The 27,336-nt window shown below is 43.5% G+C and overlaps 2 protein-coding genes across 13 annotated transcripts in view; one reads left to right on the top strand and one right to left on the bottom strand.

Moving 5' to 3' along the window:
- Window positions 1-20,345, bottom strand: part of NFYA (nuclear transcription factor Y subunit alpha) — a 29,486-nt gene extending 9,141 nt beyond the window's left edge. For 2 of the 7 annotated variants that reach the window (XM_066242876.1, XM_066243200.1), the window contains exons 1-6: window positions 19,787-20,131; window positions 10,261-10,407; window positions 8,465-8,551; window positions 4,919-5,065; window positions 783-914; window positions 483-588 (exon numbers count right to left, since the gene is read on the bottom strand). In XM_066242876.1, the coding sequence (XP_066098973.1) occupies window positions 483-588; window positions 783-914; window positions 4,919-5,065; window positions 8,465-8,551; window positions 10,261-10,335 (547 nt within the window). In that variant the 5' untranslated portion in view covers window positions 10,336-10,407; window positions 19,787-20,131. Of the gene's footprint in view, window positions 1-482; window positions 589-782; window positions 915-4,918; window positions 5,066-8,464; window positions 8,552-10,260; window positions 10,408-19,410; window positions 19,760-19,786; window positions 20,132-20,217 lie in introns of those variants that run through there. The other 5 variants (XM_066243280.1, XM_066243330.1, XM_066243038.1 and 2 more) reach the window with 4 other exon arrangements.
- On the top strand, window positions 20,204-26,987 carry OARD1 (O-acyl-ADP-ribose deacylase 1). 6 transcript variants are annotated; one of them, XM_066243971.1, is made up of 6 exons: window positions 20,204-20,304; window positions 21,164-21,243; window positions 22,377-22,521; window positions 23,852-23,910; window positions 24,888-25,000; window positions 26,328-26,987. In XM_066243971.1, exons 2-6 carry the CDS (start codon window positions 21,205-21,207, stop codon window positions 26,428-26,430), a joined length of 459 nt encoding a protein of 152 aa, XP_066100068.1. In that variant the 5' UTR covers window positions 20,204-20,304; window positions 21,164-21,204; the 3' UTR covers window positions 26,431-26,987. The 6 variants fall into 6 exon arrangements, with proteins under 6 accessions (XP_066100068.1, XP_066099905.1, XP_066099743.1 ...); XM_066243808.1 differs by having other exon boundaries at window positions 20,279-20,413; XM_066243646.1 differs by lacking the exon at window positions 20,204-20,304 and adding an exon at window positions 20,400-20,539.
- The last annotated feature ends 349 nt before the right edge of the window (window positions 26,988-27,336 follow it).

The following is a 27,336-nucleotide window of genomic DNA, read 5'->3' as shown; positions in this document are numbered from 1 at the left end:
TAGACTAGAGGCTCTTTGAGAAGAACCTTTCTTTCTTAGGAAGTTCTATACACAGCAAGCATATAATAAGTCTTTTTGGAATAAATTCACAATAAAGTGGCCCTGAAAAAATATACCTACAGCAACAATATTTCTAATGCCAACTTGACTTCTGATCCATTTTTCTCTCTACCAACAAAGAAACTCCTATTTCTAATCTTCCTATATATTTCGAAACATTTTTTCCCGGAAAAGATTAAGAGCTAATGTAATCCCTAGGATCAGTCTTTTAACAGCTACTGTAGAGATTCCTCCAAATGGAACTGACGTCGGTCGTGTATCGGTGCCAAGGAACCAACAATCAATGGAGACTTAGAGCAAATCTTTTTTTGGGGTCAAACATATGTCATGCAGAGGTCACCACAAAACTTCTGATGCATCATTTGCTCACAGGCTGAAAAAGATGCCCCCCAAAGCCGACAGAAACGAATAGGCACACGAACCTTGCTGGAGAATGGTGCCATCTGCATTAACTGGCTGGTAGACGATGGTCTGCCCCTCAGCAGTCTGCGCCACCTGCTGCCCCTGGACCGCAATCTGCTGCTGCGTCTACAGGAAATAAATCAGGATATGATCGAATACGTTCTAAGGCATCACAGACAATAGGACCATTTAGTCTCTTTCTTAAAAAATGTTTTTGATGGTTTTCTCTCCCATTTCTACTACATGTGAAGTACGTGGCTCAGCTGGCCGACCCTTCCCAAACAGCAGTGTCCCTGTGTCCGCAGCGCGGGCGGAATCACCTGGGTCTGGCCGGCGGTGACGGCGGTCTGGGGCTGCTGGATGATGATCTGCTGTGTCTGGCCCTGCTGGCCCTGCACCTGCACAGCCTGCCCGCCCTGGATCTGGATCTGTCCGGGAGGGACCAACTGGATCTGCGCGAGACAACACAGGAAGGTCAGCACCTGCCAACACTGGGCTCTTTTGGTCCTGGAGTGTTAGTTACCCAAACTCCCCCACAAAGCGAAAAGTGCTGTGAAGACGGAGAAACACAGAAGTCTTTTCTGCTCTTATTGATGAGAGATAACTTGTTTTTCCTTTATGAAACAATGGGGAAGTTCTGACTACTGTCTAGATACAGGATTATATTAAAGAATTAGTGTTTTAAAGACAATAGTGCTAACATGGTCACATGATTTTTTAGAGCATGTTTAAAAATACATTCTGAAGTATTTTTTACAGACAAAACTAGAAATAAGACTGATCGTGTTGATAAGTGTCCAAGATGAGTATGGTGATTTATCATACTATGTTTTTTTTGGTCTATGTTTGAAGTGTTCTATGACTAAATGTTGAAAAAAAAGTTACTTCCAAGTTCTCCAATGTTAAAGTGGGTTTATATAAAACGTATATACAAAATCATTAAACAGGCAGAAAAGTTGACACCTCTGCATTCACCGTTCAGATTTAACAAGTATATATTTTTCCATATTTGCTTCATTTAATACTTTCCAACAAAAAGGTAATCACTATACTAAAGCTGGTGACACTCTTCACAGAGCGTATTTATACACGTATATCCACAAAAATATATAGTGCCGTTTTATAAGTTTATAAATTTCATTTAAATGGTGCCTATTGTATCTTTTTACAATTTGCTTTTTTCAGTCAACAGTGTTTTCAAGAGATAGCCAGTTTAAACAGAACTAGTTAATTCATTTTATTTAGTGTAAAGTATCAGTTAGATAACTATACAGTAACCTACCCATCCATTCCCATTAAGATCTGGGTTTGGGAATACCCATGGTCTGGCATCCAGCTGAGGTCTTAGAATATATCCCCCATGAATAAGTGGGGACTGTTGTAATCAAATCAATTTTTTAAATGTCTTTAAAAATTCCTTTTCTATCCCACAGCATAAAGGAAATTTTCCTGTAAAAAGAATCTAAAAGTTTCCCGATATGGTTTTTTACATTTAGACCTTTAATCTATTTAACAAGTAATTTTGTATATACTATGAGGTAGACTAATCTTCTTTTCTGTACGATGCTTTTTTAAAAAAATTAGAATTGAAATACATTACATTAGTTTCAGGCGTACATTATAGTGATTTGATACTTATATACCTTATGAAGTGATTACCGTAAGTCAGTCTAATAACCATCCGTCACCATACAAAGTTATCATGGTATTATTGACTGTATTTCCTATACCATACAAAACATCCCCAGGACTTATTTCATAACTACAAGTTTGTACCTCTCAGTCCCCTTTCACCTTCTTTTCCTTCTCCCTGCTGGCTTCCCCTTTAACAATCATCTGTTCTCTGTATCTGAGTCAGTTTTGTTTTTTAGATTCCACACATAAGTGAAATCATACAATATTTGTTCTTCTCCGCCTGACTTATTTCACTTAGCAAAATACCCTCCTCTACATACACCCATGTTGTACACATCTCATTTTTAAACCATTTCTTCACTGATGTTTTATACTATTTTTGTTATATACCCATTTCCAATATTCTTGAATCTTATTTCTTGGGTCCCTACTCCAGTTCCATTGTATCAAGCCAAAGATCTTAACCTAAAATTGCATGCAAAATTTTCCATGTATCTGGACATTTGCATCTTTTCTAAGAGGGCATAGGATCTCACTGGAATTCTAAAATAGAGGATGCAATATAAAAAAGTTTAAGAAGCTTTCTTTTAAAAGAAATTATTAAAAAAACAATGAGAAGCAACTTCTTATAAAAAAAGAACTGATTTTTCCCCCAGAAAGAGAGAGACAGAGACAGGAAGGGAGAGAGATGAGAAGCATCAACTTGTAGGTGTATCACTCTAGTTCACTGACTGCTTCTCATACGTGCCTTGACTGGAGGTTCCAGCAGAGCCAGTGACCACTTGCTCAAGCCAGCAACTATGGTCCCATGCTCAAGCTGGCAAGCCTGCACTCAAGCTAGATGAGCCCATGCTCAAGCTAGCAACCTTGGGGTTTCGAACCTGGATCCTCAGCATTCCAGGTCGACGCCATATTCACTGTGCCACCACCAGTCAGGCAATTGAATTGAAATCTTAAGCATTCTAAGAAAGGAGATGGAATCTTACCTAGAGCCTTACTGAAGTTAACATAAAATAATTTTTCAGCCCTGGCCGGTTTGCTCAGTGGTAGAGCGTCGACCTGGTGTGCAGGAGTCCTGGGTTTGATTCCCGGCCAGGGCACACAGGAGACGTGCCCACTTGCTTCTCCAACCCTCCCTCCTCTCCTTCCTCTGTCTCTCTCTTCCCCTCCTGCAGCCGAGGCTCCAGTGGAGCAAAGTTGGCCCGGGTGCTGAGGATGGCTCCATGGCCTCTTCCTCAGGCACTAGAATGGCTCTGGTCGCAACAGAGCAACGCCCTAGATGGGCAGAGCATCGCCCCCTGGTGGACATGCCCAGTGGATCCTGGTCGGGCGTATGCAGGAGTCTGTCTGACTGCCTTCCCATTTCCAACTTCAGAAAAATACAAAAAAAAAAAAAAAAAAAAAAAAAAAAAAAGACAAGGGTATATAGAAAAATTTAAAGTCTGATTTATTAAGAAGTATGATCATGGCTGACTTTTTAAAACTTGTATTAAATTCCTCCAGAAAAACTAAGACATTAATGTGATCATTCTGTTAAAACAAAATACGTAGATAGTAAAAAATTAATAGTTCTTTCTCATCCCAATTTCCATGCTAATAAGCACACAGGGGTGTGGCTATTAATTACGAAGCTATCACATAGTATATGTTTTTCTGCAAATTACTTCTCACTGAAAGTACTTCAGTATTAACCATTACACTATGTCAACAGTTCATCCTTTTTAACATTAATATTCCACGTATGAATATAGCTTGACTTATTCAACGAATTCCTTATTCTTATTAATGGAAATTCAGGTTACAAAAAAGTATTTTTGGTAGTATAATGCTGCAATAAATGTCTTTGCACATTTCTCCCTACACATTGATGTTTATCTTCCGACAGGATTCTCAGAAGTGGGATAGGTAAATTAAAAGTTAATTAAAAATGTAAAAGTGAGATGCCTTTCCAAAACGCCTTTAGAATATGAACTTACCTAACACGAGTACTTCCTGTTCTCCACGCCCACTGTAGAGCTGGATATAATCTTGTTTTTAATTTTTGCCAAACTAATAAAAATCCTTCTACTATTAAAAACTGATGCCAGGATTACATGTAACGCTTTTTATTATTATTATTCTTTTAATCTCTTCTACATCTTTGTCTCTTTTATCTTTGTTTTCGGTTTCAGAATTGGTCTTTCCAGTGTATTTATTTATTTTATCCATCTGTTTAAAGAAATAGCTTTTATTTATCCTTTCCGTATTTTTGTTTGTTATCTACTTCAGTAATTTTAACCAACTTTTTGCTCATTTTGTTTTTTTCCTAACTTCTTATGGGAATACCATTCATTTATTTTCAAATAAAAAAGAATAAAGCATTTAGGTTATAAATTTTGCTCCAAAAACAGCATTAGGTGTATGTGATAGGTATGGACTGAAATATTTTCTTTTTTATCACTTACTAGATAAGTCAAAGTATTAATTATGTAGAAAGAAATGGAAAGGTAACATTTCTGAGCAAAAAACAAGACCCTAACTGTCTAGACATGCCAACAAAGGGCACCCAATGAATTACTTTTATTATACTAGATTCCCATCTCTTTGTATTCTTTACATTGATTTAAAATCATGCCTAATTAGTCTTTACCAGAGCTGTACAATTTCTCTATGGCTCTGCTCTATCACTGGTACTACAAAAGGTGGAATAGTGACTAAAAGTGAATAGAAGGTAGAAAGCAATTAAATATAACAATATCAACTGTCAAACAGTTTGTAATAAATTATTCTTTAAAAATCTCTGTTCCAATATTCTGTCTAAACATTTCTTCATACTACTCACCTGCTGCAAACCCTGTGTCCCAGATACAGGTACTTGCATGATGGTTTGACCTTGTCCACCAGGGACAGCTTGGACCATAATGGGCTGGCCAGTTGATGTGATTAACTGGCCTCCACTGACCTGTACCATTAATGGCTGCCCCTGGACCTAGAATAAAATAAAATACATAACAATGAAATAACATAAGACACAAAATGGTTTCTACTAAAAGGCAGTCACTGGGACTATTCTGCTATGTTGTTAGAGGGGAAAGGTAGGAGAGACCCTAAATCTCAAGTCCTTGTCCTCAAGTTCTGTTTTCTTCAAGCATCTATGCTATCTCTGACTAAAGGCCAAGTTTAATGCGTTATAGTCAAATACGTATAATGGAATATATCCAATCTTTGGTAAGTCTCAATATATATAAGGCATTTGTCACCAAATACAGGCTAAATCCATGAGACGCATTTAATTGAACATCACGACTCTTTGCCTTTCTTAAACGAATATCCAGGATCGGCCTCTAGTGAGGGCTGAAGAGGAGGCAATGAGAGGGGTAGCTGATGGTGGTAAAGATGGGGAAGTACAGATTCTAAATACCCTCAGGGGAGTCAACCACACTGCAACCAGCCACTGACTCCAGGAGTCTGGGCAGCAAGTCGCTCTAGAGCCTTATGTGGAAGACCCTTTCTCCCCATTTCTCAAGCATAAATGAAATGTACACCTTTCACCCTTTTCACCTTACCCTGGAAATTCTAGTCTGGCAGTTATTTAAAGAGCCTTTAGTAAAAAACTGCTTAGAAATATCTTCTGGTCAGTTTGGAGTATCTGTGGTAGGAACTGTAATACCTACAGTTGTTTTACTTTAACAGAGGAACGACAAATATGGAAATTACACAGAGCACTAAAGTATACCAAAAAACTCCCAATTTTCTAGCTCCCAAGAATAAACAGAATATTCCAGAAGCTGGGATATTTTAAGTGCTCTGTAACATCCTGAGTCTCAATATAAAAATACCCACCTAATAGAATGCTCTCTAGAAGCCAAAAAACAAGCCATTTAAAAAGTGAAATAAAGCCTGACTAGGCAGTGGCGCAGTGGATAGAGCACTGGCCTGGAATGTTGAGGACTCAGTTTCCAAACCCTGAGGTGCCCGGCTTGAGAGCCGGCTCACCAGCTTGAGCATGGGATCAGACATGACCCCACGGTCGCTGACTTGAGCCCAAAGGTCCCTGGCTCAGCTGGAGCCCCCTGGTCAAGGCACTTATGGGAAGTAATCAATGAGCAATTCAAGTGCCACAACTATGAGCTGATGCTTCTCATCTCTCTCCCTTCCTACCTCTCTCTCTAAAAAAATAAAATAAAATAAAATATAAAAAAAGGGAAATGGAATAAATGTTCAGAAGAATAGCTAAAAGTCAAAAAGTAAGTTGCATTTTCAGATTCTACCTTTGTTTTGAGGAATTACTTGTAACGTTACAAAAGAATCTCTGTATGACTAAAATATTCATTCTTAATGCTGGTGAAAGAATGTTCAAATAAAATCATTTCAAAGATCAATCAGTCCTAGAGGAGATTAGATATTAAGCACCCCATCCCAACTGTACCACAATCTTTAAAAATATGCAAAATCCTAGCTTTTGTTAAACCATTCATTGAGAAATTCCACTTGAGCATTAAGGACTTTACAATCTGATTCTCATATTTTTTCCTTCCTTCACTTCCCCATACCAAATCCACCCCTCCTTGCTACACCAATATCTGCATATGCTCTATCAGGAAATATTTGTTCAGAATATTTATCTCATGAATAACTGAAAGAAATACTTAAAATTTCCTTACGGAGTAGTTTCCATTATTTCCATAAAGTGTTTCCATTTCTTTTAAATAAAATTTACATAGGTAGGGAACATAAGTTCTAAGGCACAACTATAATAATTGTCTGGCTATCCATCATTGTTATGTGCTCTAAGTGCACATAATAAACCATTTCAGACTCCAAAGAGCCCACTGTATCTACAACATATGAATGATTACAAGGCCACATGCATCAGACAAAAAGCCATACAGGTGAGAGCATGTTACATTCCCATTCCACAAGTGGTTAATGGCAGTATTATTTTACATATCAATAAGATGAAGCAAGCATGAAAAACATGAAGTATAAGCTGCTGAAATCTGAGATTCAAATGTTTGACAGAGCCTACAAGTTTAGGTCCTTTCAGCCTAACTTATGTTCATCATCAAACACGAGGGGTGGCAGATACGGTGTGGGGCTGAAAGGGTGAAGCAAAATGATTATGACAAGGGGCAGCTAACTGCAGGCAGGGTAGCTGTGCTAGTAACAAAGCCAGATGCCGGTTCTACATTCTACTCCTACTTTGAACCATTTCCATTCAATGGAGGAAAAAGGGGCACCCAAGTCTTGCCAATTTCTCAAAAATACGGTCATGTTAGAGTAACCTACAGACACAGAAAAGACTAATGCTCCTACTCCTAATTTTATATAGGAACTGGCCAAAATATCACCTTAAGTTAGGATATGTAACTTGGCCAACATAATGTAGGGAACAGCATTGATTAAATAGAAATTCTTATAGTGCCTTAACACCTAAGACCTACAGAAAGCATATCCCACTTCCATTCAACCAGGAGATACAGGATAATCTTTGCAGATCTAATAAAATGACATCACTATTTCCCCCAGGAAACAGTAAAATGGCAGTAGTTAACAGATTATAAGATTTTGTGATTAAATAAAACTTCCAGTACAATAATTATTTTGCAGCGAATATGCCTTTTTAATAAAAATAAAGCACAATAGGCCCTGGCTGGTTGGCTCAGTGGTAGAGTGTCGGCCTGGCATGCAGGAGTCCCGGGTTCGACTCCCAGCCAGGGCACACAGGAGAGGCACCCATCTGCTTCTCCACCCCTCCCCCTCTCCTTCCTCTCTGTCTTTCTCTTCCCCTCCCGCAGCCAAGGCTCCATGGGAGCAAAGTTGGCCTGGGCGATGAGGATGGCTCTATGAGCTCTGCCTCAGGTGCTAGAATGGCTCTGGATGCAACAGAGCAGCACCCCAGATGGGCAGAGCATCGTCCCCTGGTGGGCATGCCGGGTGGATCCCGGTTGGGCGCATGCGGGAGTCTGACAGCCTTCCTGTTTCCAACTTCAGAAAAATACCCCCCCCCAAATAAATAAATAAAGCACAATCTAGCCTAGCTAATTAATGTGCATACATTTTTTTTCTCTACTATGAAATTTTACCATACAGTTTGAGCTCTAAATATGTTCTAATGTCACTTGTATGAATTTCTTCCCGTTACTTATAACAATTCCCAAAGAAACATTCCCAAAGAAACACACTAGCTAAATGCCTTACCGGAAAATTCCCACTGTAGCCATGAGACATTAGAAAACTGGCATGTTATAAGCCTCAAAGACAAGTTAGCATCAAAGACATGCACCTGACTCTGCCATTCCTCCTGGAGGCCCTACCACAAACAGCACCAGACATGAGGAAAGGAGTGGTTCATGCAGTGCTTACAGAGAATCAGAGAGGGCACCACTACCTGGAGGGTCTGGACTTGCTGGCCTGAGGCGGATGCCACCTGGGCCTCAGTCTGCAACTGGACAGCAGTGACACCACCCTGCTGCTGAGAACAGGAACAGGAAGAGCTTGTAATGGTCAGGAAGGAAATGTATGGTTCAAGACATGATCACCTTACCTCTTCCAGGGGAGGGAGGGCGGTCTGTCAACAGCCCACCCTACATGGGACTGTCCGACTGTACAGCCTCCCTATCCTGAAGCTGTTGTGTTGGAAGGTAGCAGGATTAAACATATTAGCCTCTCGTTCCCAGAGTGGAACTCAAAACACGCTTTCAGGACTCAGAAAAGATCAAACAGTTGTCATCATTTACATAAACACTTTTACCCAGTCCTTTCCTCCAGAAACGGGCATTTAGTCCTTTTGCCTACAAAGTTATTTTAATGTTCTTTTTTATTTCTTCAAATGAGTTCCCAAGAGCAAAGGTTTTAACAACCTTCAAGCTACAATAAAGAATTTCTGGGGCTTAACTGCAATCACCAGAAAGGGAAAACAAAGCAATCACTGTGAACCAAAATTATTTCATGAGGCCACTGTTCCCATGTCCCCAAACTAAGATTAATTCTACTCAACCAGACTGCCTCAGAAGCAATTTTCATCCTAGGGTTTACATCCTGTAAGCGTAAGTTCCAACAGAGTGACCCCCCCCCCCCAGCACTGGCGTGAATGAAAGGCCCTCTGTGGAACCCCCTTACAAAGAAGGCTGTTGAAGGGGCTGCCAGAGCCACGGCAGCTGCAGGAAGGACAGGCGAGCAAAGGAGTGTAAATAACTGCTTCCTGAACCAAGAGGAGCTCCCTCCCTCAACCATTAGGGGGAACAACTCACCATCAAAACTTCCTTTGCCCTCCCCACCAACTACTTTTTTATATTATCTAAGATCCATTTTGGAAACAAAATATTCCCAATCTTGGTTTAAGGTTAAATTGATGCATAATAATTTCTTTTCTTCTAGGGAGATAAACAAATGAAGTTTCCTTAAAGCCAGGTATAAACACATCAGTAATTGATAAATTCAAGAAAGCAACCCACTGAGTTAGGAATAATCCAGCAGCAGGGAAGTCCTTTCCAATGTGCTATTCCAGTCTGAATGTTATCCCCACAGTAAACTAGAACTTTCCAGAATACCGTGGTGGTTCAAATCAAGGAACAGTGGATTTCTTGGAAGTGGAGTCTCCTGGTTTGTGTATTACAGCCAAAGCCTTAGAAGACCACACACTAGCTTAATCAAGAAGAGAAACAACCAGGCCCTCACTGGGTGGCTCGGTGGATAAAGTGCTGACCCAGCATGTCAGAGGTCACGGGTCTGACCTTGGTCAGGGAACGTAGGAAAAACAATCAGTGAGTACACAATTAAATGGGACGACTAAATAAAACAGTGGGTTGATGCCCCCCCCATTCAATGGCAAATTTAAAAAATGAATAAAAAGAGAAACCAAATTGAATCCAGAAAAAAACAAAAATTCCAAATCTCCTTCTGAAAACAGACTAAGTGTTTTGACCTTTAATAAGATAAAAGCAGAAATGTGCTACTAAACCAGACTCCATGAAGAGCAAATTCTCAGTGGCCAGGGACTGGATATACAGTTCTGAACACAGAAAACAGGAGAGAAATTACAACAAATTGAATCTTCAAAAAGCATGCCAGCACAAATCATCAGATCCGTCATTTATAAGATCCTATAAAATAATTCCCCAATTGAGTAGTGCTGTTATCAGTTCCATAGCTGTGATGTTTAGAGCAGCTCTGGTTCCATACCTGCTGCTGAATCTGTCCAGCCTGTACAACAATCTGCTCTGTTGAACTGTTGCTGTTCGTTGTATACTGCTCCATGGTCCGTCCGCGACAGAGTCCTGTACGCAGCGCGTTTCCCTCTGCAGATTCGGAAGACTATGAGATGCACTCCTGTTAGAAATGATGGGGAAGAAACAAGAGCAGGATTGTCAATAAAGGCCTTGTTAGATGATTAATCTTGATCACTTATCACTTTTTTATTTGTAAGAAATCAGCATCAGAAAATAGAAAATGTTTATATACACTTATTTTTAACTAGGTTTACATGGCACAATCATGACAATATCATAATGCTCTTTCACATTTTAAAAATGCTTTTAGTCATTTCCTTGTCAACTTTACCTTTCAATACTAAAAGAACATGGGGCCCTGGCCGGTTGGCTCAGTGGTAGAGCGTTAGCCTGGCGTGTGGAAGTCCCAGGTTCGATTCTTGGCCAGGGCACACAGGAGAAGCGCCCGTCTGCTTCTCCACCCCTCCCCCTCTCCTTCCTCTCTGTCTCTCTTCCCCTCCCGCAGCCAAGGCTCCACTGGAGCAAAGATGGCCCGGGCACTGGGGATGGCTTCATGGCCTCTACCTCAGGCACTAGAATGGCTCTGGTCACAACAGAGCGACGCCCCGGATGGGCAGAGCATCGCCCCCTGGTGGGCGGGCCGGGTGGATCCTGGTCAGGCGCATGCGGGAGTCTGACTGCTTCCCCGTTTCCAGCTTCAGAAAAAAACAAACAAAAAAACAAACAAAAAAAACATGGACACCTCAGAAATACTAATAAGTTATATCACTGTGTTACAAGGCATGTTGAACACTGATTTTTAAAGTCTGCACATGTACTTTAGAGAATAAACAGTTTCTCTGTAACACACATTTATTGCCTGCCAAACACTCTCATTCCCAACAAATAATAGGCAAGTTAAAACTTTAGGGTTTATTATTTATAAGTAAATTACCCAGACCTGAAGCCAAACGTTTATTTTGTTTATCAAAAGCTCCATTAAGTGGCACCAAGTAAGAAAGCCCTAGCAGAGATGTAGGAGTTTGCATTTTAATCCAGAGCAAGAAATAAGAAGAAAGTATACTAATGGCAAAAATGATTATTTACAGCTGAGACGTAAGGAAAAATTTTAAATGGCTATGATCTTCTCTAAAAAGAACTTAAGTTTTCCCCAATCTTGAATGTGAATGTATCTTATCTTATTATGGCAATTTTCAAATATATACAAAGGTAGTGAGAACATTATAATTAACGCCCATAGCCATCACCCAACTTCAACCATTCTCAATCCAGTCAATTTTGTTTCACATATATCTTAACCACTTTCCACCTGCCCTTGGGTTATTCTGAAGCAAATCCCAGACACCATATTATTGCCAAATCCATAAATATTTCAGCATCTACCTCTACAGAGTAAAGATTCTTTTGCCTTTACCATTTTGTCACAATGATAGTGTTTCTACAATATCATTTTAAACATTAAAAATTACTATTCTTACACACTTTAACAGTTGAAGATCCCTTTTTGAAATAAGGACGCAATCACGTAAACTGAATCGGGTAATTGGCCTTGGAAATAGGGGGAAGGCACAGGTATATAAAATAATCAAAATGCAGATAAATCTTTTCCCTCAATATTTCTCTAGACCTTTGTAAATTCTAAAATATGAATGATAAATTTGTGAGCTAAGTTTGCACATTCATTATAGCACCAAAATAAGGCACCACTTCCCATAAATCCACACATGGTGGATGAGATTAATCACTTGTAAGGTGTCCCAATATTGTGTGAAAGAAGAAATCAAAATATATTCAAGTACATGTCCAAGTATTTAGGAGGAAGTGTACTGATGTTGAATATTTATTCTGAAATGTACCAAAAAATAAGATAGGTTGATGGACAAATGGGTGGAAAGATGAATAGATAGCTGACAAGTATGGTAGGTAAATGTTAATGGCAGACTCTAGGTGGTGGTTACATGGGCGTTTATTATAAAAATTCTTTTAACTTTATGACTAAAAATTTTTACATTAAAATGTTGGAAGAAAAAAATCCAACAAAAATTAATTAAGCTTATCACTCATAACCAAAATGGTATGTAAGTATATAAGAGACATAAATAAGTAACAGGATCACTATGTCATCAGAGCACCATGAAACTGAGCATACAGTTTTCCAACTCCTACCTTTGCTCTGATAAATATCCAGCAAGCAAATATCTAATTTTAGTCTGGATTTACATAAAGATTAGCCAATAAGGAGCTTATATGATCATCAACACAAGTTTGATACTGTCTCATGACATACTAACAAAATGTCACTGAGCTGGTTCAACAGTCCCTTCTGAATTGGCTGACTGAGTCAGCTCCAAAGACGCTGGACCAGGTATAGGAAGTCGGGTTCTCAACCACACAGAGTGGCTCTGCCAGGGAAGTGAACAGTCTTCCCTAAACTCTACCGTGCTTCTAACTGTAGCACGTGATACATACATACAACTAAAGAATTAAGGGTCATGATACAAAAGAGGATATGTGATTTCACTCATAAAAAACCCTGAAAGCACAATAGTAATTTAGAGACAGAAAGCAGATAAGTGGAGCCTGACCAGGCGGTGGTGCAGTGGACAGAGCATCGGACTGGGACGAGGAGGACCCAGGTTCGAGACCCTGAGGTCGCCAGCTTGACCGTGGGCTCATCTGGTTAGAGCAAGGCTCACCAGCTTGAGCCCAAGGTCGCTGGCTCGAGCAAGGGGTCACTCGGTCTGCTGTAGCCCCCTGGTCAAGGCACATATGAGAAAGCAATCAATGAACAACTGAGGAGCCGCAACAAAGAACTGATGTTTCTCATCTCTCTCCCTTCCTGTGTGTCCCTCTCTCTGTCTCTGCCACAAAAAAAAGAAGAAGAAGAAGAAGAAAGCAGATCAGTGGTTTCCTGGGACTGGAGAAGGAGGGGGTGGGGGAGAGGGAGGGAAAGTGGGAGGTTGATTGGAATAAAGCACCCAGACCTTTCTGGAGTAATGAAAATATATTTTCATTGTGGTGGTGGTTCCACAGGTGGATATATTTGTCAAAACTTATCAAAATGTAACCTTAAGATAACTGCCCTTTGTAAACTATATCTCAATAAAGTTGACTTAATAGATAAGGATCATGAAGTTATGGCCTCTATTTCAATACTTTCCCACCCAAAATCCTCTTACTGTATGAGATTCTTTCCTTGACCACTAATTTCCAAATATTAACATCTTACTCAAATTGCACATGAATTATTATACTAATAAGTCATAAGGATTTTAACTCATTTATCCCCTAACACAAGTGCTCCAAATGAAAAACATTTCAGTGAAACTGACTTGGCCTGGGGTAGAACGCTGAGATTGCCAAGGGTGGGTGCGGTAGCACAACTGGCTTCCGTGAGGCCGCAGGTTCCTGCCCGTGATCTTCCGTTAGCAGAACGGCAACAAGACCGACACCGCCTCTCCTGAGTGCTTCTCTGCCCAAGACTTCGGACAAAATCAACTCAGCCAGATTCAGTCTGTCTACCTCTTGTTTCTGCCTCAAAGTTTTGAATGTTTTTTTCCTCAAAGGGAATGTATGTTTATTCTGGCTAACATGAGAATTCTCTTCTTCCCACTTCAAGGCACAGGACCTGCAATGTGGCTTATTACCAGGGATCCATTCTATGTGGACCCACACACCTTTCAAGGCTAAAACTTCCAGAAAGTCAACTATAAGCATGTGAAAAGCCTTCAAAATGACCATATTTGATAATTGCTACCAGGTAAAGCCTAGAATAGTAGCTTCCAAATTTCTTTGAGCACAATTCACCTTTCGTATCCCAAATCACTACACATGTAACATCAAAAAAGTAACTGAAACAAAAGTTTCATGAGTACTTATCTTTTATAAGATATACACTTTGATGTTTTTTATTTTATTATTAAAAATCACCAGCATTAACCCATTAAATTGATTTTACAACTCAACAAGTGGGTCCTGATCTTTGTTCGATAAGACTGAAGAACTGAGCTGTCCAGCTTCCTCAGTGTCCAAGAGCTTTCTGCTTCAGAGTTCCTAATTTGCTCCTTTTCTCTACTAATGATGTACCATGGCCCAGACACTACCCCAAAGGTTTTAGAAAAAAAAAATTCTGACAAAGATCCTAACTTCAAAGAATCTGTTTTTAAAAGATTTTTTTTTAAGTTACTCATTTTGAGGGGAGGAGAGAAAGAGAAGAGGGGAAAGGGGGGAGGAGCAGGAAGCATTGACTCTCATATGGGCCTTGAGCAGTGTAAAGCCAGTAGCCACGGCCACCATCACAGCCGCCTGGCCCATGCAGGTTCGCATTTGATTCGAACAGACGGTAATAAAACAATGGAGCCAAGAACTGGTGGGCCATTACCTTTAATCCTAGCTTGCACCTAGTGAGCAAGAAATACACACAGTGGGAAAACACTTCCCTTTCCATTCAGGGCTCCCAAAGCCACTGACTTATCCGAGTTTCCTAGAATCAAAGGTTCTACCTCACCAGCCTTATTCACCTCTGTTCCCCATCTCCTTCTCTCTGCACAAACTGGCTTCTCCCTCAGCACATCTTGCCTGCCTCTCCTCTCCTCCTCGTGGCTTTTCTCTGCTCTCCTCTCTTATCCTAATCTCAGGAACAGAGAGAGCGCAAGCTCCCAGTCTTAAAACTAAGCCTTAGGCTCTAAGAATTCTGCCTGCTTACAGCCTGTCTCCCACACCCAATGCAAACTATAAGCCAGCAAACTATACAGTTAGTGCTCAACGTACGACCACAATTGGTTCCAACAGACTGGTCGTAACATGATTTGGTCATAAGTTGAGTAGGCTATATGTACAGTATTGTGAAATGATGTTATAAAAATCTTTAAGTCATATTTTATCATAATTTTCTTTGTTCATTTTATGCCATTTGTATCATCTCTACACCATTTTGTTTCTTATTTTTACATTCGTCATGTTTAAGTAAAACCCTGCATTACCAGTACAACTGGTTTAATATTTGCAAAGACAATTTCCTCTTGGTAGACATCTTAGGAGGGGTTTAATGAAAAATATCCAAGACACAAAACACAAATTGCTGTACGGAGTCTGGGATAGCAGCTGAAGTGGTGCACGCAGAGATGGTAGTGCTGCTGGAAGCTGGTCCGCACTGTCATAAGCCCAGCTGGGCAACGCTTGCGCTGCCAGACGCGGAGCAGTCGTGGCTAGCAATTGTGGTCGTAAAGTCAAATGATCGTAAGTTGCATAGGTTGTAAGTCGATCAATATTTGTATATCATATTTACAAACTTATCTGACCAACAAGTAGGCAAGCCTAGAGTTTCAAACCTGGTGACCTCAGAGTTCCAGGTCGACGGTTTATCTACTGCACCACCACAGATCAGGCCAAAGAATCTTTAAGAAGTAAAGTAAGAATCTATACTGGAGCCTAAGCGAAAGTAATAAGGAAATCTGGAGAACAGAGGTTTGTTCCAGCTAGGGATACATAAATCAAGGACGATTTTTAGGAAAGCGTGGCATCTGGCCTGGTGTTAAATGCAGGATTTATATTTGTGAGGATGTGGGAGGTGGTCGAGTACTCCAAATGAAGAGCCAGCACAGACACAAGGACACAAAAATTTCAGCATATGAATAGCATACTGAAAGGCTCTACAAGTCAAGTGACAGATGAGGCCAGACAACTGTTTCTCATAATTCCAAGCAAATAAGTTCTTTTGCAGATAAGTGGGAGCTCTAGGTGTTTAGCAAAAATGAAAAAAATAAGGTAACCAGACTATAACTGTCTTTTAGAAAGTCTAGCAAAAGTATTTGCTAGTTTTAAAGTGACTAGGTGTTTAAAAAAAAAAAAAATCTAAGAGACCCTGCACCACCTATTAACGTGGACAATAAGAATTAAAGAAATCTACGAGTTGTATTGAGGAAGAAAGCCCCCCTCCCCAAACTAAGAGGCTTCAAGGATGTAAGGCCAGGAGCCGCCATCGTGGCCATTCACATGCAGGTTCCCATTGGATTCGAGTAGACCAGGGGTCCCCAAACTACACGGTCCACGGGCCGCATGCGGCCCCCTGAGGCCATTTATCCGGCCCCCACCGCACTTCCGGAAGGGGCACCTCTTTTATTGGTGGTCAGTGAGAGGAGCATAGTCCCCATTGAAATACTGGTCAGTTTGTTGATTTAAATTTACTTGTTCTTTATTTTAAATATTGTATTTGTTCCCGTTTTGTTTTTTTACTTTAAAATAAGATATGTGCAGTGTGCATAGGGATTTGTTCATAGTTTTTTTTTTATAGTCCGGCCCTCCAATGGTCTGAGTGACAGTGAACTGGCCCCCTGTATAAAAAGTTTGGGGACCCCTGAAGTAGACGGTAAAGAAATGGCAGAGTCGGAGGATGGTGGGCCATTCCGTTTATTGGTGTCTCACTAAGACAGGCAAGCCACAAGAGAAGACAAGGGAAAAGCAGAAGGGCAAGGGATCAGGGAGGCCCCTGCAATGGTGATAGCAGGAACTGAGAGAGCAAGCTAGCAAAAGTATTTGGTAGTTTTAAAGTGACTAGGTGTTTAAAAAAAAAAAAATCTAAGAGACCCTGCACCACCTATTAACGTGGACAAAAAGAATTGTATAGTCTGCCCCATTTTATAGTATAGAAATCAAAACCTTTAATCCAATATACAAAACAAGGAAGTCTCTGATACAAAGTCACTTATCTGAGGCATAATGGGATTCCTCATGAGAGTGCACCCCGAATCATGCAATCAGTCAAGGGTGTGGGGAAAAGCTTAGTTTTAAAACTAAGTCTTAGGCCAGGCGTCCCTAAACTACGGCCCCCTGAGGCCATTCACCCCCTACCCCCCACCCCGCGCGCTGCACTTTCGGAAGGGGCACCTCTTTCATTGGTGGTCAGTGAGAGAAGCACTGTATGTGGCGGCCCTCCCAACGGTCTGAGGGACAGTGAACTGGCCCCCTGTGTAAAAGGTTTGGGGACCCCTGCCTTAGGCTATAACCACCGGGCCTGCTTACAGCCAGTCCCCTACACCCAATACAAACTATAAGTGAGCAAACATATATATCATATTTACAAACATATTTGACCAACAAAGGACATTTTATGTTTTAGGCCAAGCGTTCAGAGATATTTTGTAAAGGACACTTTTGTAATTATATGACTTGCATTGGAATGTCTGTGGTATAGAGAGCGAATGCAGAAAAAGGAGTAAAATGTTGGTCAAATAATTTTGTAAATATGGTTTTTATACTTGTGTGATTTACAACGAGGACTAGGCAACACCAGCTAGCAATGGTCCCAATGCTTGGGAAGGGCTATTATTTTGCTAATGGAGAGGTTTTCTTACTAGAAAATTAGAAAGAAAGGAGAAAGCAGACCTCACCCTCTCCTATTCACTGAGGAAGAGAAGCAATAAGAAACTCAGGGGGAAGGGAGATCTGAATAGCCCCTTCCTCTCCCCTTTTCTTAAAAGTTTTAAGATCTTAATGGGCGATTTCCAATGCTTATTCTCCGACATCACTTAAACCTCCTCCCATCCTGAAATCCGTGTGATTGACGTGTACCTCTAAGGGGTCATGAGACCCTTGTATGTGAACCCTACACCTGTAAAGGGTATAGATGATGTAAGAAATCTCTAATTTCGGGGAGCATGTGTCTTTGGAGTCACTAGCCCCGCGTGCTCTGCCGCCGGCTTTCTAATAAATTCTCTTTTCCTCTTATAAAGTTATCTGAGTGTCTGGCCTCGTTGGGTCGCTTTCCTGCAACAGTATGACCTTAGTAAATGTAATTAGAAAAATGGGCACCACATACTGAAGACCTGCCCTACACCCTGAGGACTGTACTAGATGCTCTCACATAAACACTGTTTAAAGTCCTAGGGGAAACCTTTCTTCCTCCAAAGAAGGCACTGTTATGGGGCAGAACCCCACAGGTCAGAACCCCCCCCCCCCAATCTTAGAAAATATTCTTTATCCACCCTAAACTCTCACCACTATTGCCATCTGCCACTGCCTTGCTCTGTCTCCCGTCTCTGGCATACAGCCCCGTGTGGAGCCTTTGCCCATGATCTTCTGTGAGCCAGGCTCTCCTTCCTTGTCAGAGGAAACCCATCATCCTTGAGGCCAATCCAAACTGCGGCTGAGTGAAGACTTGGGGGTGGGAGCGTGGGCAGCTCACCCATCAGTACTGTCCTCACACAGAACTTGGCTCCGTTATAGCACTAACCGTGAGACATTAGCTAGTCAGCTGTCATTCATTATCCACCAGACAGGGAAGGTTCTTATTTACATCTACCCACTTTCTCCCTATCACATAAATTGATGCCTGGGACTTGCTAACTGCTCCATACTTGGTTATCAACAGAGATTTCTTCTCACCCTAATGAAACCCCACAAGAGCTACTGAAAACAACGTTAATATGGAATTAGAATATATAGTAGAATAAAATAACCCAAGAGAGAGTTGTGCTCTCAGCAAGTGAGTCAAGCCTGGCATGTTCGAAGTGACACAGAAAGGTAGAAGGAGAACGAACTGAGCATTGTCAAGGGAGGGCGAGTTCACAACAGGCAACATGAAAAGCCAGCTGGGCAAGCCCGGGGACAGGGACTGGGACGCGGAGGGCCCCGAGCCGACTGGCCCTAGCGCCCCGGCAGGAAAGGGGAGACCGCTTGGTTGGGCTCCAAGACTGAAGCGTGCGGTTCTGCCCCGGCGAGCGGGGCGGGGAGGAGAGGAAATGACGAGCCCAAAGGGGGTGGTAACGGTGCCGGCCGGGGACCCGGGCCGGGCGTGATGGAAGGAGGCGGCCGGCTCCCCCGCCCCTACCACGGGGACGGCGGGGAGGCCCCGCAGAGCGCCCCGGCGGGGACCGGCCGGTCCCTCTGCCCGCCGCACCGGGGGCCCCGGGACCCCGGGACCCCGGCGCGCGTCTTCCCCGGGCCTCCCTGCGGACAGACGGACACCGCTCACGGAGGAACGGGGTTCGCGGGCCCCGCAGGGGCAGGCTGCCCGTCCTCAGGGCCGGAGCGCGGAGTGCTAGACGGGCTTAGATGTGAGGACGGAACCACCAGGCGGCAACCACGGAGGCGCGCGTGTGTGTACCTGAGTGTAGGGGCACCCGTGCCAGGCAAACCCGCCACTGCTGAGCCTGGGGCCCGAGACCCTTGGCCTAAGGGTCGGGGGAACCGGGACGCATCCCCAACTGGCACGGGCACTGTGCAAGGGTCTGAACCCCGAGGTGCCTGCCTCCGGGGGCGCCATCTCCGCGCGGGGCAGCCCCCTGCAGGCCTCGAGCGGGAGTGCCCCGGGACGCTCGCAGGCTCTGGACCCGGGCCGCTAGCCGCCCCACTCGGCTAGGCTCAGCTCGACTCCCCGGGCTCGACGGGCACCTGGGCCTCTCCTGAGTGGTCAGTGAGACCCGCCAATCGGGGCGCTGGGGCCGGCGCTGGGCCGCTGGATATTGGCTCTTCACACTCACCGTGTCTCGCTCCCCCGGTTCGCTGCCCGCGCTGATTGGCTCCAGTACCGGACTCCGAAACCCAATCAGAGGCTCCAGCCGCCGCTGCCGCCGCCACAGCCGCTGCCTCGCAAAATGGCGAACCCGAACAAAGGGGAATCGGGCCTCCCTCCAACCGTCTCCGCGCAGGCGCCCCTAAGACCACGCCCCCAACCCTCCCCGCTCTGGGCTCGCTCGCCCCATCCCGCTGAAGAAGCACTGCGCAGGCGTTCCCTGAAGTCACGCCCGCTCCCCAGATTAGATACCGCTGCCGACGAAAGGAATACGCAAACGCGTTCTAGACGCGCTAGACGCTGCAACCTAAACACCTCCCTGAACATATTACTACGCAGGCGCTAACTAGCTCTTTTGCCAACTTCCCACCCCTTTCTACGCGACCTCTGGAGGCATACCCCAGGTCAATGCGCAGGCGCCGTCCCTCCCCGCTCCTGGTCGGCTCTCTCGTTACGCATGCTCGGGTGGCGGCGGGAGACTCCACGGTATTTACCGCCGGAAGTTCGGCGGCCATCACCAAAGAGCGCCGGTTCGGCTAGCTAGCTAGAGGGACTCATTTCCGCGTTGCTCTTGGGAGGTGGGCGGCCATTTTAGGTGCGTGCTCTTAAAGGCTGTGGCGGGATTGGTTCCGCATGTGGCTTCGTTGGCTGCTCCCAACCTACCAGGGCTGGATCTGGAGCCCTTCCCCGCGGGGTGGGACCGCCTAACGGCCGACTTCAGGTGAAGGGTAACCCCGGTACGCTGGGGCTTTGAGCGAGCCTCCTCACTCTTTCCCACGGGACCCCAGGATCAGCTGCACCCTCGCTGACCCACGCTGGGGTAGGAGATTGTAGGACACTTTTCTAGACTCCTCCTCCCATTCCCCCCTCCCCCCCAAAAAGAGGGGTGTAAGCCTTTCTTAAGACGCCACCTCCTTTCCTCCCCCCTGAGCCGGGCAGTACACTCCCCCCCGTCCGGTACACTCCCTAGAGGTGGCCCCACGTCCCTCCGTTTTTCTTCTAGGCCCAACCCACCGAGTTTAAGAACTGTCCTGAATCCGCCTGGCGCGGGCGCGGGCGCGGGGAAAGCTAGAGGCGTGGCCTAGGGCCGCCTTTTCGCTGGTGGAGCGGGCGCCCCGGGGAAGCGCGGTGTGCGAGCGGGGCACGGCCGCCTCCGAAACTAATGCATCTTCCCTCTTCCTTGCCCCGGGAGAATTTTGTATTATGTACTTTCTACAGGCTGAACGAAATCACATTCAGTGATAAATGTTAAGGGGAAGAATAATAAAGTGGGTGGTCAGGGCTATCTTAATATCAATATATACAGGTTGCTTAAGCATTTTCTCTTCCTTTTCCCTCCTCATAGCTGAAGTAACATTTAAATTCTGGAGATAGCAACTCGGTATCATGGCCGGCAGCCCTAATGAAGATGCAGAAGGAAGCAGAGTGCGTAATAACTAATAACTTACGGTGAACTGAAATTAATAATTGCGATCAAAAGCATAAATATTATTAAAGCAATAATTGTCTTTTTTTCTGTCTAGCTGTTTTACTAAAGAAAGGCTAGTACAATCTAGTCAGAGACCAGCCAGCACTTTCCTTTTACACGTGCTTTAATTCCTTGTTAACTCTTTAAATTATGAGGATGTGGCTTTAAATCAGGGGTAGTCAACCTTTTTATACCTACCGCCCACTTTTGTATCTCTGTTAGTAGTAAAATTTTCTAACCGCCCACCCGTTCCACAGTAATGGTGATTTATTAAGTAGGAAAGTAACTTTACTTGATAAAATTTATAAAGCAGAGTTAAGCAAGTTAAAGCATATAATAGTAATTACTTACCAAGTACTTTGTGTCGGATTTTCACTAAGTTTGGCAGAATAAATCTTTATAAAACTACTTAACTATAGTTAAATCTATCTTTTGTTTATACTTTGGTTGCTCTGTTACCGCCCACTATGAAAGCTGGAACGCCCACTAGTGGGCAGTCGGGACCAGGTTGACTACCACTGCTTTATTTTTATTTATTTATTTTTTATTTATTTTTATTTTTTGGTGCTCCAGGTGAGGCTGACTACCACTGCTTTAAATCAAGAGGGTGGCCCTGGCCGGTTGGCTCAGTGGTAGAGCGTCTGCCTGGCGTGCAGGAGTCCTGGGTTCGATTTCTGGCCAGGGCACACAGGAGAAGTGCCCATCTGCTTCTCCACCTCTTCCCCTCCCCTTTTTCTCTGTCTCTCTCTTCCCCTCCTGCAGCCAAGGCTCCATTGGAGCAAAGTTGGCCCAGGCGCTGAGGATGGCTCTGTGGCCTCTGCCTCAGGTGCTAGGATGGCTCTGGTTGCAACAGAGCGATGCCCCAGATGGGCAGAGCATCGCCCCCTGGTGGGCATGCCGAGTGGATCCCGGTCGGGCACATGCGGGAGTCTGACTGCCTCCCTGTTTCCAACTTCAAAAAAATACAAAAATATACAAAAAAAAAAAAAAAGACGGTGGGAGGGGTGGAAGACAGGAAAGGTAAACAAAGAAATAGATTAGTGTTTTACTGTATCTAATAAAACATTTTCTTTGCCTTTGCATACTTTAGATCTCTTATGTGAAAGGAGACCTTTTTGCATGCCCCAAAACAGACTCTCTAGCCCACTGTATCAGTGAGGATTGTCGAATGGGAGCTGGGATAGCTGTACTCTTCAAGAAGAAGTTTGGAGGGGTGCAGGAACTGGTAAATCAACGTGAGTTTTGGAAATAGTTTAACTTTATGCCCTGGCTAGAGCATCTTTTGACCTCTTGTTATATTTTATTAAACAAGCTACGTGCAAAAAGGTTCCTAACCACTGAGTACTTCCAAGTTACCAGATTTTTTCCTCCAAAAAGCCTCTTGTGTGGGTCCTTATCACATCAAGCTTGAAATCTTGTAAAGGCTCGTAACCTCTTCCTCCTCTGCCACTTCGCTGGAAACTAATAACTGAAGTCCTTATCAAAGTCCACAAATACTAGCTTAGCATTCAAGGTCCGCTGTTCATCACCCATATGGTATTTAGGAGTTTTGAATTCTCTCTATTACAGATCCCTCCTATCACTTATTACCGGTGATTTTAAACCAGAGATGTGTGTTAGAATCATGTGGCACTGCAGAAACAGTTGTTGAGACCACAGTCCAGGCTTAGTCAGCTACTCCACCGGTGATGCTGATCCCAGCCTTTACCAAAGCTATTTCTTAGTGCTTTGTATTGTAGTTACATATAAACATGACACTTTCTCTTGGTTGAAAACTGTTACCATGAGGAACCTTTTTGTATGCCTATGTTCTTTATAATGCTTAAATATTAGCTCTTGTATGTAAAAAGATTATTATTGAATGAACACATTTGGCAAAAGAAAGATGCTATATGTTATAAACTTTTCAAGGCAATAGACATTAAAGTTTTTTTAAGTGAATAGTAAGGTGTACTTGAAAATAGGAAAGGGATAGAAGGTGGTTTGTGAGGAAAACATAGTTGAGAAGACATGATTAAGAAAGCTGGCAGCCAGCCCTGGTTAGTTGGTTCAGAGGGGGTATAGAAGCCTCAGGTTCGATTCCTGGTCAGGGCACACAGGAAAGGCAACCATGTGCTTCTCCCAATCTCTCCCGGTCTCTCTCTCTCTCTCTCCTTTCCTCTCCTGCAGCCATGGCTCAATTGGTTCAAGCACATCGGTCCTGGGCCCTGAGGATGGCTCTCTCAAGCCTTTGCCTCAGGCCATAAAAATAGCTCAGTTGCCAGTGGCCCTAGATGGGCACAGCATCGACCTCAGATGGGGGGTTCCTAGGGAGATTCTGGTCAGGGCACACGGAGGAGTCTGTCTCTGTATCTTCCCTATTCTCAAAAAAAACCCAAAAAACAAACTGGCAGCTAAGGAATATATAGTGTTTAGGAAGGCTGATAAAAAGCGGAGTGTTCATAGAAAACAAGTTTCTTTAGAGTAGAAAATTAGTTCTGCGGTAAACAAATCTGAAGGTTATTTAAAATCTAAGAATGGAGATCAGTGTTTTATTTTTTTTCTTTTCTATTAAATTTCTCTTAGAAAAGAAGTCTGGAGAAGTGGCTGTTCTGAAGAGAGATGGGCGATATATATATTACTTGGTAAGATGGGACCAAATTTTGATATGTTCTAAGGGTTGGTGAACAGATAAGCTGCGCTGAATTCCTTTTGATTGTGATATTCCATTCTGGACAACCACAGATGTTGAGAAACTTCTGATCTCATGCCAGTTCAGGTCCAGTGGTGATGGCTGCTTGGAGCTCTGGGTTAGAGAGGAAGCTGTGTCCTAGCTCCATGGGAAGGAGTACTGTGACATCTACCAAAGGCCCGTGTTCTAAGACTTGCAAAAGTCAGGGATGCCACCCATTCTTTAATTCTGAGATAGAAAAAGAATAATGTTTCAAGAGACAGATTGCCCAAAGGAGTTTCTCTCATTCCCTATCAAATGCACTCAGCTGCTTTCCTGCCTGCTGCTCAGTGTGGGGTTCTTCCGCTGTCCAAGTGGTCATCAGGCCCAGAGTGTGGCGTCTCGGTGATGGTGCCAGGGGGCTTAGAGCCAGCCCACTCTAAGCTTGATTTGAACAGCACACTAAGGAGGATCATATCTCTGCTGTCTTATGGGCTGATGCAACTTACATTGTATGCTACCAGTTTCTCTCTTTTCTCCCTGTCCTTTTATAGAGAATCAAAAAGCAAGCAAGCAAAGGTTTCTAAATAAATAGACTTAACGGGAAATTTTCCAGTGGTATGGGTTCTTCCTTGTTACAGATATGCAGCTTATCTCTTGGAAGTGGCACAAAGACCTTCACCTACTTTGCTTAAAAACAATGCACAGTACGCACAGTCTGTTAGCCTGCTGGGCTTGAGAAAAGAAAACATTACATGGCAGTGTCTGGGTTTCCCAGACGCTATTTAATTGATTTTCCTCAGGGCCTCCCATAACTAGAAGGGGCAATGACATTTCTCATCTACTGTAGACTATTCTATAAATACACTTCATGTTTTATCAGATTGTTGTGACTTTTCTTTGGCTATCATTTTGGACTAATAGAAGTTTGAATTCTTTCTCTATACTCAGATCACAAAGAAAAGAGCTTCACAGAAGCCAACTTATGAAAACTTACAGAAGAGTTTAGAGGCCATGAAGTCCCATTGTCTGAAGAATGGAGTCACGGACGTCTCTATGCCCAGGTAAGGACACCAGGGTCCTAAATAAAGACTTAATTGACTGCTGGGGTTTACTGTGTACCCACAAAGACAAATGACTTAATAGTATAGTCCAAAACACAGACCTAAAGGTGGACAAATTTCAAAACTGAGTAATTGCCAGTGAATCAGTTGTCAGACCTTAGGCCGAGGCACGCCCATTTTTTAGTCTGGGTTGAATGAATCAGGACAATAATTAATTTAAAACATACACTGGCCTCATCCTATATAGTAGGGAGGAGCCATTGTTCAGTCACGTTTGTTAAATTTCTGGCATCTTCTGCCTGAAGCTTAGCCTCTATTCCTGAAGCAATGTAAGGTCAAGAACCAAGATCGAACAATTGTCACTTTCCTCTGGGCCACTTCAGGTGACCCAAACCTGTTAATCCTGTGCAGGTAAGTTGTAAATGATCACTACTTTTAAATCCTGATGCTTGTTGGTGGTCATCTTGGGCATAGCCAGAGGATATGTCCCTTATGGGTCTTAGGCCCTACCTATTGGGAACTTAAGGAATGATGTTGGGGCTTCAGTGTCCCTGTGCTCCCCTTTCAGGAAATAGGCTGGGGGTCGCCTCTTCTCTTCCTGATGTCTGGCTTTGAGTCCGTGCTGACCCTGCTTGCAGGTTTAAGCAGAGCTCCAAGTTATGTGGCTACAGGTTCCCTCATCTGACACTTCCTTTCATAGATTTATGTATGGATTATGTATCAAACGCTTTAATCACAACTATTTTAAGGACTGAATCACGTGACATGAAATTAGCCATTTTAAGCCTCTAGGGAAATTGAGGATCAGTAAAGGGACGTCGTAGACGAAAGGTGCTAGGTACTAGTTTTCTGGGTCGGTTAAGGCCCTTCACCAGGGTGTTGCGGAGACCTGAACTGCAGTCAGCCGGGCATTTCTCAACATTCCGTCTTCTTTTTTGGGGCAGAAATCCCGTCCTTTATCTTCTCCCTTTGATCTTCCTTAACTTCCATTGTCATAAGTGTACTTTTAAAATACCAGCCTCACCCTCCACCCACAGCTAGTTTTTATTAGGAGACACAGAAATGTAATGTGTAGTGGGTCTCCCATGTCACGGCAGTCACACATTTCTAAATGTTGAGAAGTGACAGCTGTGGGATGTTCGGGCTGTCTAAGAACCGCCGTGGGTGACTCACAACAGGAGTTAACTTCCAGACTCCCACTCTGGCTGCCCAGCGTGTGAGCTCTGATCATTGTTCTTAGCTGGGGGTGAACACGACCTAAAGGAAGAGGGAGAGCGCTGTCCTGGATCTGTTCCTTGACCCAATGGAGATGTGTTGTCTTTTTCAGGATTGGGTGTGGTCTTGACCGTCTGCAATGGGAAAATGTGTCCGCCATAATTGAGGAGGTATTTGAGGCCACAGACATCAGAATTACGGTGTACACACTCTGAACAGATGAGCATTTTGGATGTGTCCGTGTTTTCCTCTGCCACCCCTGCTCGGCCATAGGACTGTGCAAACTGACCGTAAACATTGTTAGAGGGAAGTTTCCTGTGAAGTCTGTGTCACAAGCCACGCATGGGTTTCTGTATTTCCATGACTGGACTGGGACTCTGGAGGAGGGATTACTTGGCAAATGTTGCTGTGATTTTTTTTTCCAGGAAGGTAGATAATGGCCTGATATTAGACAGGGAACCAGATATTGGGCCTATGATGGGTTTTGTTCCAGGTTGCCTGGTTGGTTTGGCTGACCACTAGGTGGCAGCATTGATTCTGCTTCTCTGCTGTTTCAGAAATTTCAGGAAGGATGAACATTACAGCTAATTCTCTTCTTTCATTTGTGCATTTACTTGGTATTATCCTTATCTCATAAAACTCATTCTAGAAGAGAATTTTCAGGAGGATTTTTTGTTTGTTTAAATTACAAAATTCGGTTTTTACATTGTTGACAAGGAGTTTGTGGAGACAAAATGGGAAAATAAATATCTTTTTCTTGGGTTACAGTGAAGTTTGGTACACACATGACTTGTTGTTCTGGACTTACAGAATGGAGGAGTTGCCTCTAACTTCATTTGGGAAGTTAGAGGGTGTCCCGTGAGGAGAGTGGCAGGGAGGAAGAATGGACAGCACACTTAGAGGGTGTCCCGTGAGGAGGGTGGCAGGGAGGAAGAATGGACAGCACACTTAGAGGGTGTCCCATGAGGAGAGTGGCAGGGAGGAAGAATGGACAGCACACTGCCCACTGCTGGAGAGGCAGGCCCAGAATCCCTCCCGGGAACTCTCCACTGCATGGTGTCTGTGGCTGAACCAGTGTGCGTTCAGTTACAAAACTAGACATATTAAATGCCTGGCCAAGT

This window comes from Saccopteryx bilineata, chromosome 1 (genome assembly GCF_036850765.1).
Source record: "Saccopteryx bilineata isolate mSacBil1 chromosome 1, mSacBil1_pri_phased_curated, whole genome shotgun sequence".
Lineage (NCBI taxonomy): Eukaryota > Metazoa > Chordata > Mammalia > Chiroptera > Emballonuridae > Saccopteryx > Saccopteryx bilineata.
The sequence above is the reverse complement of the archived record's forward strand: the minus strand, read 5'-3'. Positions and strand labels throughout refer to the sequence as shown.